This window comes from Mytilus trossulus, chromosome 3 (genome assembly GCF_036588685.1).
Source record: "Mytilus trossulus isolate FHL-02 chromosome 3, PNRI_Mtr1.1.1.hap1, whole genome shotgun sequence".
NCBI lineage: Eukaryota > Metazoa > Mollusca > Bivalvia > Mytilida > Mytilidae > Mytilus > Mytilus trossulus.
The window spans coordinates 26,878,669-26,892,543 of NC_086375.1; the positions used below are offsets into that span (position 1 = coordinate 26,878,669).

The window sequence follows — 13,875 nt, forward strand, 5'->3', positions numbered from 1 at the left end:
TATTCATTTGTAGTTTAGATAATGATGTGTCATGAATATCAACCAAATTCTTGAGTCTTTTCATCACCTTCAAGCTGTTTATTGCACTTTTGCTTGAATCAATTTGGTCCCTAATGATATGCCAAGAATTTGTAAGACACATTAATACCTGCTGATAAAGTATCATCGGGAAACAAAAATGTTTGACATCAAAATCAAATTCAGCATACGGTTACAGCATTCGTTTTTTTTGTTAAGGCCATTTTGTTCCTTCAAGCTGACTGTTTTTGTAAAATGTACACGAGTTTAGACTCAAACTGTAGTGGACAGGTGAAACAACTTTAAATATATTATTTTATACTGAAAACAAATAGTTAGAAAAACATTCTATATACTGTTTATAGGTAATCTGTATCGTTGTATATTGTTAGAATTCGTGGACTGACAATTCAAACAATGGAACCTTCTTATATTATCATGTTTATTGTAAATAAAACAAGTTATGTTAGTTTGTGATACATCCCATTTTTAGCTACCATAATAGATAATATACAAAGTTAAGTTTTTTTTAAAGTCGAAGACAAACCATATCTCCTTTTTTCAATACTCAATTCAGCAAATCATACTTACAATTTTAATAGCTGCTAATACATCCCTATCTTTTTCACTTAATAATAATCTCCGTACACATGTTTCTAACTGCTGTAGTAAATTTCTGTCTGTAGGTAATTTGATAATCTTTTTTAACTGTGGTAGTAATGAACACAACTTTAACCGAACGTTTGGCACTTTATCTGATTGTAGTTCTAACACATATTCATAAAAATATTCCTTAAAAAATGTCTTTGAATATAGTTCTATCACATTTTTACAAACGTCAACAAATAAACTCCTATGATGACAACTCCGTCCATGGCAGAAATCTAAAACAAGAAAAGAAAAAGAAATTATTATCTTTATATTAATTTTAGTTTGAATGATACAATAAACAAAGGGGTATTTAGACAGAAGAAGTTTTTTTTTTAGTGCAACAGATATTTACTTTGAACTAAGTGTATTTGGTGAACAATTGTGTGACAGTTCTTTATTGGTCAGGTATATCTTAGTTACATTTCTAATTATCTTTATCTCATCAACCTCACCAGATCCAACAATAATAGTAGTCTTCAGTCAACAGATAACAGAAATTGTAACAACTATAACTGCTAGCTTAGAAATTTATGATCAAATAAAGCATTTCCTAATAATGCATTAGTCAAGTTTATGTTCATTGTTGTCAGATGAGCAGTCACAGTAAAAAAAAAATGCACTTGTTTATTGTTGAAGACAGCTGTATTTTGAGCTCAAGAAGTCTTTTGCCTTTTTTTGTTATCATGAAGTTGCTGTTTGTTGACTTTTACTTAACATCTATCTTTTTTCACATACAATTTCTGAACACATATTTTTTTTTACAGAATAGTTGTTAGTTTCACACATCAACCATGCATGCTTTTTTTTTTGGCAAATGAAATAATTGTAAATGCTACAAACCTTCTACAAAACAATGGATGAGTTCTTCTCTTTGGGTTAATTTTTTAATTTTTCTAATAATTTTTAAGGCAGATCTGCAAGCTGCATGTTTTACAGGCAAAGCCCTCTGGAAATATATAAATTTTACTAATTACAAAATATTTAAGTCTTTATTTTTACCAGATATCTTTTAAAATTAAAAATAATATGAATGGGCAATATGTTTTGAAGTACAGATATTTCTACACAATTTTTAATAGTACCATGCATGAGTGTCTTTAAAAAAACACCTCATTTCTTCATCTATTAGTTTGTAGAATTTCACAGATTACTACAAAATGTTCTGCTTGTTGAAGACAAATTCAAGACATCCTCTTTTCACTAAGTACTTTTGATCCAATATGCCTATAAAGTGTATATGGGATGGATGAACCTTCCAAAGTAAATGAATATCACCATATTTTTTGGTTGACTTTATGTTGCTGAATTTTTGATGTAATGTTTTGTAAAGTGTTGTCTTATAATGTTACTTTTCAAGGCTATGTTCAAGCTTATACAAGTAGTTTTGGTATTATTTCCAATGACACAACTATCTATCAAAGTCCAAACGACATGAATGTTTTAAAGCAAGTAAAGGTAACTGTTCTGTCATCAACATAAGCAAAACCCATTACATATTGTAATCTATATAAGGACCTTATGTTTTAATTGTCATCTTGGTATGCTAAAACATTTCTTCATAACCTTGCATCATCTGAAATTTTAAACCAATGACATGATAAAAATTTCTTTGACAAAACTTGCAAAAGTTACTACTAGAATCTTTTTTTTTTCAAAACTCTTTACACTTAATACTCACAGCAGACTTAATTTTAGGATATACGACTGGAATGACTTTTTGGTATAGTACATCACTAGAACAACACTTGATTAGACAGGATAAATTATCCATTAAATGTTCCTGTAACCTCCAGTTATTAGAGGTAAATACCACAGGTTCTGAGTTTAGTACAGCAAGTATCACATCATTTAGTACATGGAGCTGAAAGTATATAACATATTTATACAACTTGTCTAAACATCAACCCAAAAGTTAGATCTGTAAATTTTCTTTCGCAATCTTTTTGTTCTTCCCTCGCCGGGATTCGAAACCCATGCTAATGAGATATCGTGACACCAAAATGCCTGCACTGTATCCGGTGCATATTTATACTATATGTAGATGCTTATATAGAGAAATACGATTTACCGAAAGGATAGTTTTTGTGTAAACTAATTTTCTTGCAATTAGATTCTTCAAGAGGATATCTATAAAGAAGTTTTAAGCTTTTCCAAAAAAAGATTGCTCAAGTGGTCCAGCTTGACTTTCTTGTTTTCAAGCAATTTTAATTTCAGCAAATGTGATTTAAAAAATAAACTCTTGAAAAATATTAAGAATCATCAACTTACATTTATATAATAGACATACATTTGTAACAAGAAAATCATATTCATTGTTATAGGATTACCTTATAAGTAAACAAGAAACACTAAAATAACTAGATATCATTGAGATGGAAGCCATCTCTGTGGGCCCCGCTGTCAATAACGTTGGGTAAATAAATATAGTGTGAATCAAAATTGTAAGTGATGGACAGACCAACAGACAGACAGACCTTTGACCTAGGAAGTTGTACATACATCATGACACACCCTCTGGTGTTGGTTAAAATGGATGTCAAGTATAATATTTGAAATCAAAACGGTTCCCAAGATATAGAGCGGACACAATCTTCAACTCAGGACACAGGGTTGTCAACAAAAACCAAAGTTTTTTTTACCTTGACCTTTGACCTAGGAAGTTGTACATACATCATGACACGCCCTCTGATGGTGGTTAAAATGGATGTCAAGTATAAACTTTGAAATCATAAAGGTTATCTAGATATGTAGCGGACACAATCTTCATCACAGGACACGGGGTTGTCAACTGAAACCAAAGTTTTTGACCTTGACCTTTGACCTAGGAAGTTGTACATACATCATGACACACCCTCTGGTGTTGGTTAAAATGGATGTCAAGTATAAACTTTGAAATCATAAGGGTTCTGAAGATATAGAGCGGACACGATCATCACCACAGGACACAGGGTTGTCAACTGAAACCAAAGTTTTTTTACCTTGACCTTTGACCTAGAAAGTTGTACATACATCATGACACGCCCTCTGGTGGTGGTTAATAAACATGTAAAGTATAAAGTATGAAATCATAATGGTTTTCTAGATATGGAGCGGACACAAAGTTAAAGTGTTACGGACGGACGGACAGACGGACAGGGCCCTAATAACTCTTGCGTTTTAGAAGCGTAACATGTCTAAGTTCTATAATAAAGTTCTTTCATTATGTTGTATTATTGCAATTTTTGTCCTTTTTTTGGCCGACACATCATATCCATTCTACAAATCATTGTATAGTGTATACTGGGAAAAAAACTTATAATGCTTTGTTATTTGTTACCCAAAACATCCTGAAATTGATCATTTATCTTCATTATTTCAATTGGGTTGCAGTTTGATATTACCTTTGATTCTGACAATGAATGATTACTACCAGTCCCTGATAAACAATCTAATATACACGGAATATTTGCTATCACCCCTCTCAATACCTGTAAATGTAAAACAAAAACTTTTTTTGAAAGATATGGGATATGAAATGAATGATATTCAAAAGTTATCCCTCAATTTTATTTATTTGATGATTAATCAATTAAGCATAAAAACATTGAAGGACAGCATGTCTAACATGTCCAGAATCTTAGAAAAATTTATTTGACCTTTGACATTAAATTTAGTGATAAGAAAATCTTCTTGGTCAAAAATTAAATTTGCCTTGCACAACTATGCATAGCATAAGATGTCTGCCAATTCGGTCAAGAATTTGATATAAGTAAACCATTTGTTAAATATGGAAAGGGATATAAAAGAATGTGCTATAACAAACAAGAAAATCATCAACTCACATCTACAGATTCATCCTTCAGTAGAAGTATCAAGTCTGGTTGTAAAACAGCTACATGTTGCCCCAAAACTCTGGACACCTACAAATAAATAAGTACATAAATAAGGCTGTTAGTTTTCTCGTTTAAATTGTTTAACATTTGTCATTTTAGGGCCTTTTATAGCTGACTATACGGTTTGGGCTTTGCTTGTTGTTGAATGCCATACAGTGACCAATAATGGTTAATTTGTGTGTCATTTTGGTCTCTTGTGGAGAGTTGTCTTATTTGCAATCATACCACATCTTCTTTTCTTTTTTTTAAATTCATGCATTTTGTGCTAAGATTTGAATTATTTAAGAAATATCATATATTTATTCACTCCCTTTAACAGGTAGGACCAGTGAATATAAATTCTGTAAATGATGAATTCTAATGCATTTTATAAATAATCTAACATGTAACCTACCTCATGAAAGCCACCCGATACAGTTTTCCGAACTTGAACATTAGGATCTTTACAAAGACTAGAAAAACATCCTAATAACTCTGATTTAAAATGCTTTGCACCAATAAATAATACCATTGCCTGAAAAAATACATTGAAATAAAATGAACACTGCAATAAAAGAAATATAGCATCAAAAACATTAATGAAATTAAGAATGGAAATGGGGAATGTGTCAAAGAGACAACAACCAAACCATAGAGCAGAGGAACAAACCTTCTTTTGTGTTTTAAACTCAAGCTTTTATTTGAATACATGTATTTTTTAATAAAATTTGTCTTGAACCAAGTTTAGGTTTTGAATTTTCTAATGATTCAATGCCTTTGAGTGACTTTTGAGATGTTAAACAGGGTGTTGATATTCCTCTTCTAATTTCTATTATCTTGACTTTACTTTGTATGCTGTTTAATTCTGCCACATGACCATCTGCCTCACATCTTATATCATCATATTCATATTTTATATTTTGATTATACAATAACATACAATTACTTATCTTCTTTTTTGGAGGTATGACTTATGAGATTTTAACTGTAAATTGGCAATTGTGTAAATGTAAAAGATTCAAATCATATCACCAATATTTAAATACCCCTTTCCAACCTCTGCTTGATTTTTTTTATCAATCAGACAAGCCTTTGAGAGTCTAAAAGATAAGCAAATACTGTAAATTCAGAAATTAATGTGAGGTTTTTATTATTGGGAAAAATGCGACAGAGTTGTAAACGCAATAATTTAAACTCGCATTGTGAAATATTTTATATGAATTAAACAGGATTTTTCTCAAAATCGTAAAAATTAAAATTGCATTAAAGTCTTAAAAGACAAAATCCCTTAAATAAATGCACGCAATAATTTCTGAATTTACAGTACTTTGAAATGTGCTATCTTTATTCAGTTCAGAAGGGATCATTTAGGAGCAACAGTAAATAAATGGAATAAGATCTTACAGGAAAATTATATGCACAGTTTTTCCTACATTCCAAAAACTTGTCATCCTCTGTAAAATCTGGAATTTCCGTTATCTGAAATATATATATATAAAAATTTACCGGTAGGTAAAACCAAGCTACTTTTATCATATATGCAATTAAACTTTTAAAATAACATGCAGTGTCCTTTTGTGGTTGCTGTAAACCCACTTCACATTGATGTGATGTGTCACATTAATAAAGCAATCACTTAATTAGCTTGTGATTTCTATTTTATCATATCTATACTTTTTGTATATATTAATTACACAATTTTCTATTTTACTATTTCCTGATGTTTTTTTTATAAAGATTAGACCTATGGTTTTTCTGTTTGAATTGTTTTAAACTCGTCATAAGTGGTTCTTTATAGCTTGCTGTTTGGTGTTAGCAAATGCTCTGTGTTGAACGCAGTACTTTGACGGACGTACTTTGATCTATAATGGTTTACTTTTTACACATTGTGATTATGATGGCGAGTTGTCTAATTGGCACTCTTACCACGTTTTCTTATTTCTATTTGAACATAATGAACTTTCATTTTATATTTCCGTTTGTGTTGACACTGGTTTTTGTTTCTTTTGATTAAATATTAAATAAAACCACAACATGCTTACATAATTGTTATTTCCTGTGTTATATAACGTAACAACACTTTTGGTTTTTCTAAACATATTACCCTTCAAAACACATTCTTATCATTGTAAAGCTGTACTTACTGTTGGACTTATGTCCCTTTCAACAATGTCTCTGTTGTTTCCTCTTAGTTTTTCTAGTGACAAACCAACTTTACACAACTTCTTAAAATAATCAACAAACCACTGTTTCTGTTCGTCTGATAAATATGCTGAAACAGATTATACAATTTTAACATATTTTTTTTTTAATTTACAAATTTTTTTATTTAAATTTTTTTTTTTAATTTACAATTTTTTTTATTTAAATTTTTTTTTTTAAGCTTTCCAATCATTAATATTCTATATATTTTGCTGACACAGATTTAACAAGTTACATATTCAATTTTTTTGCTTTCCTTTCATTAAATATGTTTTCGTCTGTACGTTATGTAATGAAAATAACGGATGGGTGGCAGTCATTCAACCATATTAAGAAAATGAATATAATATGCTGAGTCTGATATACAAGTTATATAATTTTTTTTTTTTTTTAGCTTAGCATTCATTAAATAAGTTTTTTGTCTATAAATAAATTATGTAATAAAAATAATAGATGGATGACAATCTTTCAACTGTAACAAGAACCGGAACTCTGCACTGTAGTGATATAAATTTACAAATTTTCGTTTTGTTTTGGTTTTAATTCCATTCATTACATGTTATTTGTCTGAAAGTTATGTAACATAAATGATGTATGGATGACAATCTTTCAACTGTAACAAGAACCAGAACTCTGGGCTGTAGTGATATAAAAGTTACATTTTTTCTTCTTCCTTTCTGCTTTCCATTCATTACATATATTTTTATCTGTATATTATGTAATGATAATGATGAATACATGGCAATCTTTCAACTATACTAAGAAACCGGAACCCTGCACTGTAACAGATTGCAAGGAGAGTCTGGTGTTTAACATATCACCTCACAAGGTAATAAATAGCTTACAGGAAGACCTGTTTTCCCATCTGGACATATTATTCTAGAGAACCCTGCACTGTAGTAGATAATGATTTGAGTCTGATATTTATCATACCACCTCACTATGTAATAACCTGCAGGAAGACAATTTTGTTTCTGAGCCAGCTGATCTTTGCTCTTACTTTTGAATTTTGCATGGTTGGCAAGGAAGTAACAGGAAATACAAATTTTAAGCTCTATTGTTTTCTGTCTGTAAATTTAATCCTCAACACCCTCCATTCCAGGGAGGACCACACCAGAGTCCACGAAGGCAATGATAAAAGTGTATTCATTGCAATGTTTGTGCCAATTTAGTAGGAATATAAGAACATAGGTATACCTTTTAATTCTGTTTGCAGAGCACTATCTTTAACATATTCTGTTTTCTTATGACCAAATGGAAGAGGAAATTTTTCGGTTTTTTTTTCGACAGCATAGTTTCAAGTCTGTCCTTTCAGCCTATTTGTCATACAATTATCTGTAACACTGTTAATAGAATTACAATCATCTGGTAATTTTAAAGAAGTCTTTGCTCTACATAATGTAATTTATAAAGTTTCATTTTCAATATTTACCCAGAAGTCCATGAGCGATTTTCCCGATCTGTTTACCAACTTCTGGTAGCGTGGAATCTTCAGCCTGCATGGCTTGTTGACAGAACTTACATACTAATGGAATGATTGTTGATGAACAAGTTTCTATAAGTATAAAGTAATATAGTATATAGCCATGAAATATAACTGCTAAACTCAATACTAATGGAACAATTGTTGTTGAACAAGTTTCTACAAGAGTAAATGCATTCATTATCATATAGCCATAATATATAACTGCAAAACTTAACTCAATTCACTCAACCATCAAAAGAAGGTCACAGTTACTTGAATGCTTGGTTTGGTTTTGAAAGACTTAGTTAGCACTATATGCTATTTAATGCTAGTCAGTTTTGATTGGTGAAGGGCGGTGGAGTGCCTGGAGAAAACACTGACCTTCTGCAGCAGTTATTGGAATGTTCCAGAAATCTCTTATCCTGTACATATTGTAAAGGCATCTTTCTTTTTTTTTAAAGTTGAAAACTTAAGATATGTGTTAAATGTTAGTGGGACAGGAATTAGAATCTCAAATTGTGTTTTATTATTTCACTTTTATCTCCAGTTTCAAAATTTCTGGGTTCTATGTGCAATGCTGATGACAGAAATCTAATATTAAATTTGGAGGGAAGGAAACAAAAATTTTATTGGATTCGATCATATGTGTGCTCATATTTAAAATATTGATAAATTTACAATTTGGTAGTTAGGCTCTTTCAATGAATCAACAGACATGAATATGATCATCTGGTTTGACTAGAACATTAAAATATGTTTGCATTTTGAGAAACAACAAAAACAAACTGAAATATAAATAACACTGACTGGAAATCTACATTTCAACTATACTATGAAACAGCAAAAAAGTTAAAAAAAAAATACTTTCAAAAAGTTTATTTTTTTTATAATTCTTCAATGAATTATACATCAATTACATAAGACTATTACTCAGATGAGAATTGCATAATAACATAATTTCAAACAGATATTATCAAACCGCTCTTAAAAATCATTCCAAAAGTAATAAAAGATAAAATGACTGCTCGTCTTTGATAGGTAATTGCAATTTCTCTTGTCAAATAAAATCTAATTTATTGTAAAAAATTATATAACAAGTTTCTGATGAAATACAAATTCTTTAAGTTGTTCCTGGCAAAATATGAATATAATTTTTCATGCAAGTTATTAAATATAATTGACAAAATTCTTAACGATTATTAATGCATTTTCTAAATGATTTATATAAAGAAAGTATTCTGTCCTCGATATTACCAGAAAATCAAATGATGATTTATTTCTAACAAATGTTTTTGGATACATATTTTTGTTTGTATGTGTAAAGAGTGAGATTGGCAAATGAACCTAATACATTACATGTATAACAAGAATGTGTCCATAGTACATGGATGCCCCATCCGCGCTATCATTTTCTTTGTTCAGTGAACCATGAAAATGGGGTAAAAACTCTAATTTGCCATTAAAATTAGAAAGATCATATCATAGGTAACATGTGTACTAAGTTTCAAGTTGATTGGACTTCAACTTCATCAAAAACTACCTCGACCAAAACCAGACAGACGGATGGATGAACAGACAGATACACGAACAGCGCAGACCAGAAAACATTATGCCCATAAATGGGGCATAATAAAGCATAATGCCACTTGTCTTTTTTTAATTGGAGGGTTTTAGTGATGTAAAATAGTCTTGAACAAACTGTGGGAGAAAAAGAAGAGATTCGTGCTTCATGTGTGTAATTTTGATAGTTTAATAAATTGAAACACTTAAACATGTTAACTAAGCGAAAGTTCTTAAGTGACTGATCCATGACAGAGCGGGAAGGGGGATGATTAATCTTCATGGAAATAAGAAGTACCAATTCTAAAACTGTATACCAAGTATTATTCCTTTACCACTTCCACTACTGAAAAGAGCAGACCTGCCATATCGCAACCGCAACAAGGAGGGACCAAATCTGAACATTTTTCCAAACCTTCATGAAATAATTGAACTGGGTATGAAGTCAACTTCATCAATTCTGTTAAATTTGCCCAAACCTACCAGAATCCAGTGAAGCGAAAACATTAACCACTGTTTCCAGGCCATGAACTCTAACAAAACCTACCAGAATCCAGTGAAGCGAGAACATTAACCACTTTATCAAGGCCATGAACTCTAACAGAACCTACCAGAATCCAGTGAAGCGAGAACATTAACCACTGTTTCAAGGCCATGAACTCTAACAGAACCTACCAGAATCCAGTGAAGCTAGAACATTAACCACTGTTTCAAGGCCCTGAACTTTAACAGAACCTACCAGAATCCAGTGAAGCGAGAACATTAACCACTGTTTCAAGGCCATGAACTCTAACAGAACATTCTTCATCTTTAGTCAGCTCAACTAATTCTGGCAATATTGCACTCTTTGTGGCTTCAAGCCTGCAAAAGCAATAAAAATAGTGAAATTGTAGTGAAATTTTATTTGTTAAATATATAAATGAAAGCTTTTATGGTCTTGTACTTTGATATGAAGAACAACTTTTGAATTTTTGTGTATTTTTAAATGAATGTACTGTCCCAAGTCAGGAGCCTCTGGCCTTTGTTAGTCTTGTATTTTTTTTAATTTTAGTTTCTTGTGTACAATTTGGAAATTAGTATAGCGTTCATTATCACTGAACTAGTATATATTTGTTTAAGGGCCAGCTGAAGGAGGCCTTCCGGGTGCGGGAATTTCTCGCTACATTGAAGACCTGTTGGTGACCTTCTGCTGTTGTTTTTTATATGGTCGGGTTGTTGTCTCTTTGACACATTCCCCATTTCCATTCTCAATTTTACTGATATTGTGTCGTAGACAGATACCCAATATCTTTTGTTTTCTATCAGTTAAAGTCATCTCAAATATTTCAACTCATTTTGAGGCTCTCTCTTAAGATACTTGAATTAATTTCTGTCTAGACTTTAAAAACAAACCATTATTACATATACACAATAATACTATTATAAAAACATTTGTTTAGTTTTACAGGCACTGGAAAAACTTGATATCCCATTTATATTTTATTTATAGATTATTTCATCTGGCTAATTAATATAAAGTACAGCACACCATCTAACCAATTTATAATCCAGTGCAAAATGAATTAATCTTTATTGTTTTTGTATGTAGCAATATATCTATCTTCCATACAATAAATTATATATATTGATCAATAGTTTTAACACAAACTGATGAAACCTTATATCACTCAGTGAAATGTATTTTAATAAATAGGCGTTGCCAAATTGTGTTTGTCAATTTGAAAACAGATCAAACTAATTAAGTTTATAAGAAATATACAATGCTAAAACAAAAAACTAAGATTTTCAATCAACAAACAGTGAAATGTACAATGGTAAATGGGCGTTGCCAATTGTGTTTGACAAGTTGAAAACAGATCAAGCTAATTAAGTTTTTACAAATTATATAACAAATTCTACAATGTTGAAACAAATACATAAAATTTTCCATAAGTCATTTGGGATTAAGAACTTGACATATGGTATATATAGTCTGTTGATGAAGATGGTGCATTGAGTGGGATTTTTCAACTTTGGATGTTGTTTCTGGTTTTGTTCAAAGGCTGTTTCATTAACATATACCCAAAATCTCATTTCAACTTATGCCTTAAAATTTAAGATTTAAGAAAGTAAATATGGTCAAAACTGGTCATTATTTTTTAGAGCCAAGCGACTCAAAATAATATTTAACCTTGACTTTTAAAGCTCAAAACTGGTCATTACCAGCTAAAATAAGTCTTTTTGTTTGAAGTTTCCTGTCATTTTGGGTAAGTATTCCAAGGTTTTGTTTTGTTTTTGAAGGGATTCGTTTTCCTGGTTTGCAGTATATGAATGCTATGTTCTTTGTAGTTCAACATTTTGTCTGGGTTTTAATTTCCTGGATAACATTTATCCAGGAAATAAACGAAATCCAAACAGATCAAGATGTCTGCTTTTACAGGATGTTTTTATTCTTTCATCAATGAAATCTGGTTCATGTACTGTAAAATAGTTTTATAACTTTTAACTTACCCTAACCCTCTAGCTACAGAATGCAACTGGTTACACATACACCCTCTGACCTCATAGTCCACATCTTGACACAAGGACTGCACAACTGGCAGAATTTCTTTTTTGATCCTGTATCAAAAAACGGTTTGTTTTAATAAAGATTTTGCTTTTAAATCCTGTCAAACAAACAATTTAAACAACCTCTGCTCTGAAGGCCTCTATTATCTGTTTTTCATTTCTTTAGCTTTTTCGTTTTTTTCTATTATTTTTAAAAGTTGTATCTTAATATTGTACTTTTGCAAATAGCGCAAGTCAATTTCTATATGCAGTTTTGGGATAATATAATTTTTAAGGATGTAGTGTGTTAAAGAAATATTATGAATCTTCTGCATTGCAGCAGATTAGTAGCATGGTTTTATAATTAAAACCATTCTTCTTTTTTTATATCAGATGTATTGAATGAATATTTTTAATCTTCAGCAATCTGTTTGAAATAAAAATCCTTGTAACATTTTGCAGCACACTCTGAATAGTGAAAGATACATCTAATAATAAACATGTCTGTTAATTTAAACAATCTTCTATTCTAATATTACAAATACTCGGTCTGTGGCACAAAGTACATTTTACAATAAAAAGTGCACAGAGTACATGTTAAACCATAAACCATATAAAAGAAGTAAGTCATGAAAATGTTAAAATAAAGTAACAACATGTTTTTATTGCAATTGCGTTCAATATATAATAGCTGCTATGTAGTGCTACCTAGATTTTGGCAAATGAACGTATAGCTAGCCTAACTGTTTAGCTAGGCTAAATAGATCTAGAAAGCCAAAACATTCATGCTATCTATAAAGAGAATCCATTTCATTCAACATGGATAGATATCTTAGATATAGCGCCTATTTTGGCTGCTACAATATTGAATGCAACCCAATAAGTAACCCTGTAGATATTTTGACGAAAAATATAACCTGGTACATCGTCTAAAGTACTTACACAAAAGATTCAAATTTGGTACAAATTTTTCCTAATATTTTACAACAGGCCATTCTTGCTGCTACTGACTGTGAAAGTTGGCCCTTTGCTATTGCCACGTGTAAAATCTGAAAATAAAAATAAATATTTTAGTTATGCTAGCTATACATACGTTCATTTGCCATAATTTAGCAATATATATAATTATATATACAACTTGTCTAAACATCAACCCAAAAATGTTAGATCTGTAAATTTGCTTTCGCAAATTATATATACATATAAATTAAACACAAACTATTCCTGTTGAGGCTTTTAACTTTTATCATCTTTAAACAATAATGTTCATGATTCAGTAAAGAGTGGCTGATATTTTTATGAGCAGTAAAATGGTTTGTAAAATATTTATATTACCAATATTATGTTCAACTTAAGTATATGAACAGATCTTATTATTCTGTTCTGTTTTAATTGTTTCCTGACAATTATTCAAACATTCAATTCCTAATCTAATTTATATATAACTAGAAGATGCCTATAAAATCAGGGTAAAATTGGCAAAGTGCTGAAACAGAGTTTTTAAATTTTGAAGGCGGTACATCGACTGAGCATGTAATAAGATGTCCCTGTATAAGACAGGGATCAATAACAGTCTCCAACTTTGGATATTTTTTTTTTTTA

At 30.6% G+C, this 13,875-nt stretch overlaps 1 protein-coding gene across 8 annotated transcripts in view; it reads right to left on the reverse strand.

Annotated features, from left to right (window-relative positions):
• LOC134711100 (serine/threonine-protein phosphatase 4 regulatory subunit 4-like) overlaps positions 1-13,875 on the reverse strand; it is a 52,351-nt gene that overhangs the window by 16,007 nt on the left and 22,469 nt on the right. For all 8 annotated transcript variants that reach the window (XM_063571538.1, XM_063571545.1, XM_063571543.1 and 5 more), the window contains 12 exons: positions 13,216-13,322; positions 12,238-12,345; positions 10,487-10,608; positions 8,155-8,277; positions 6,665-6,792; positions 5,925-5,999; positions 4,936-5,055; positions 4,491-4,568; positions 4,050-4,136; positions 2,348-2,530; positions 1,510-1,615; positions 610-902 (listed from right to left, as the gene is read on the reverse strand). In XM_063571538.1, coding sequence (XP_063427608.1) covers positions 610-902; positions 1,510-1,615; positions 2,348-2,530; positions 4,050-4,136; positions 4,491-4,568; positions 4,936-5,055; positions 5,925-5,999; positions 6,665-6,792; positions 8,155-8,277; positions 10,487-10,608; positions 12,238-12,345; positions 13,216-13,322 — 1,530 coding nt within the window. The remainder of the gene's footprint in view (positions 1-609; positions 903-1,509; positions 1,616-2,347; positions 2,531-4,049; positions 4,137-4,490; positions 4,569-4,935; positions 5,056-5,924; positions 6,000-6,664; positions 6,793-8,154; positions 8,278-10,486; positions 10,609-12,237; positions 12,346-13,215; positions 13,323-13,875) is intronic.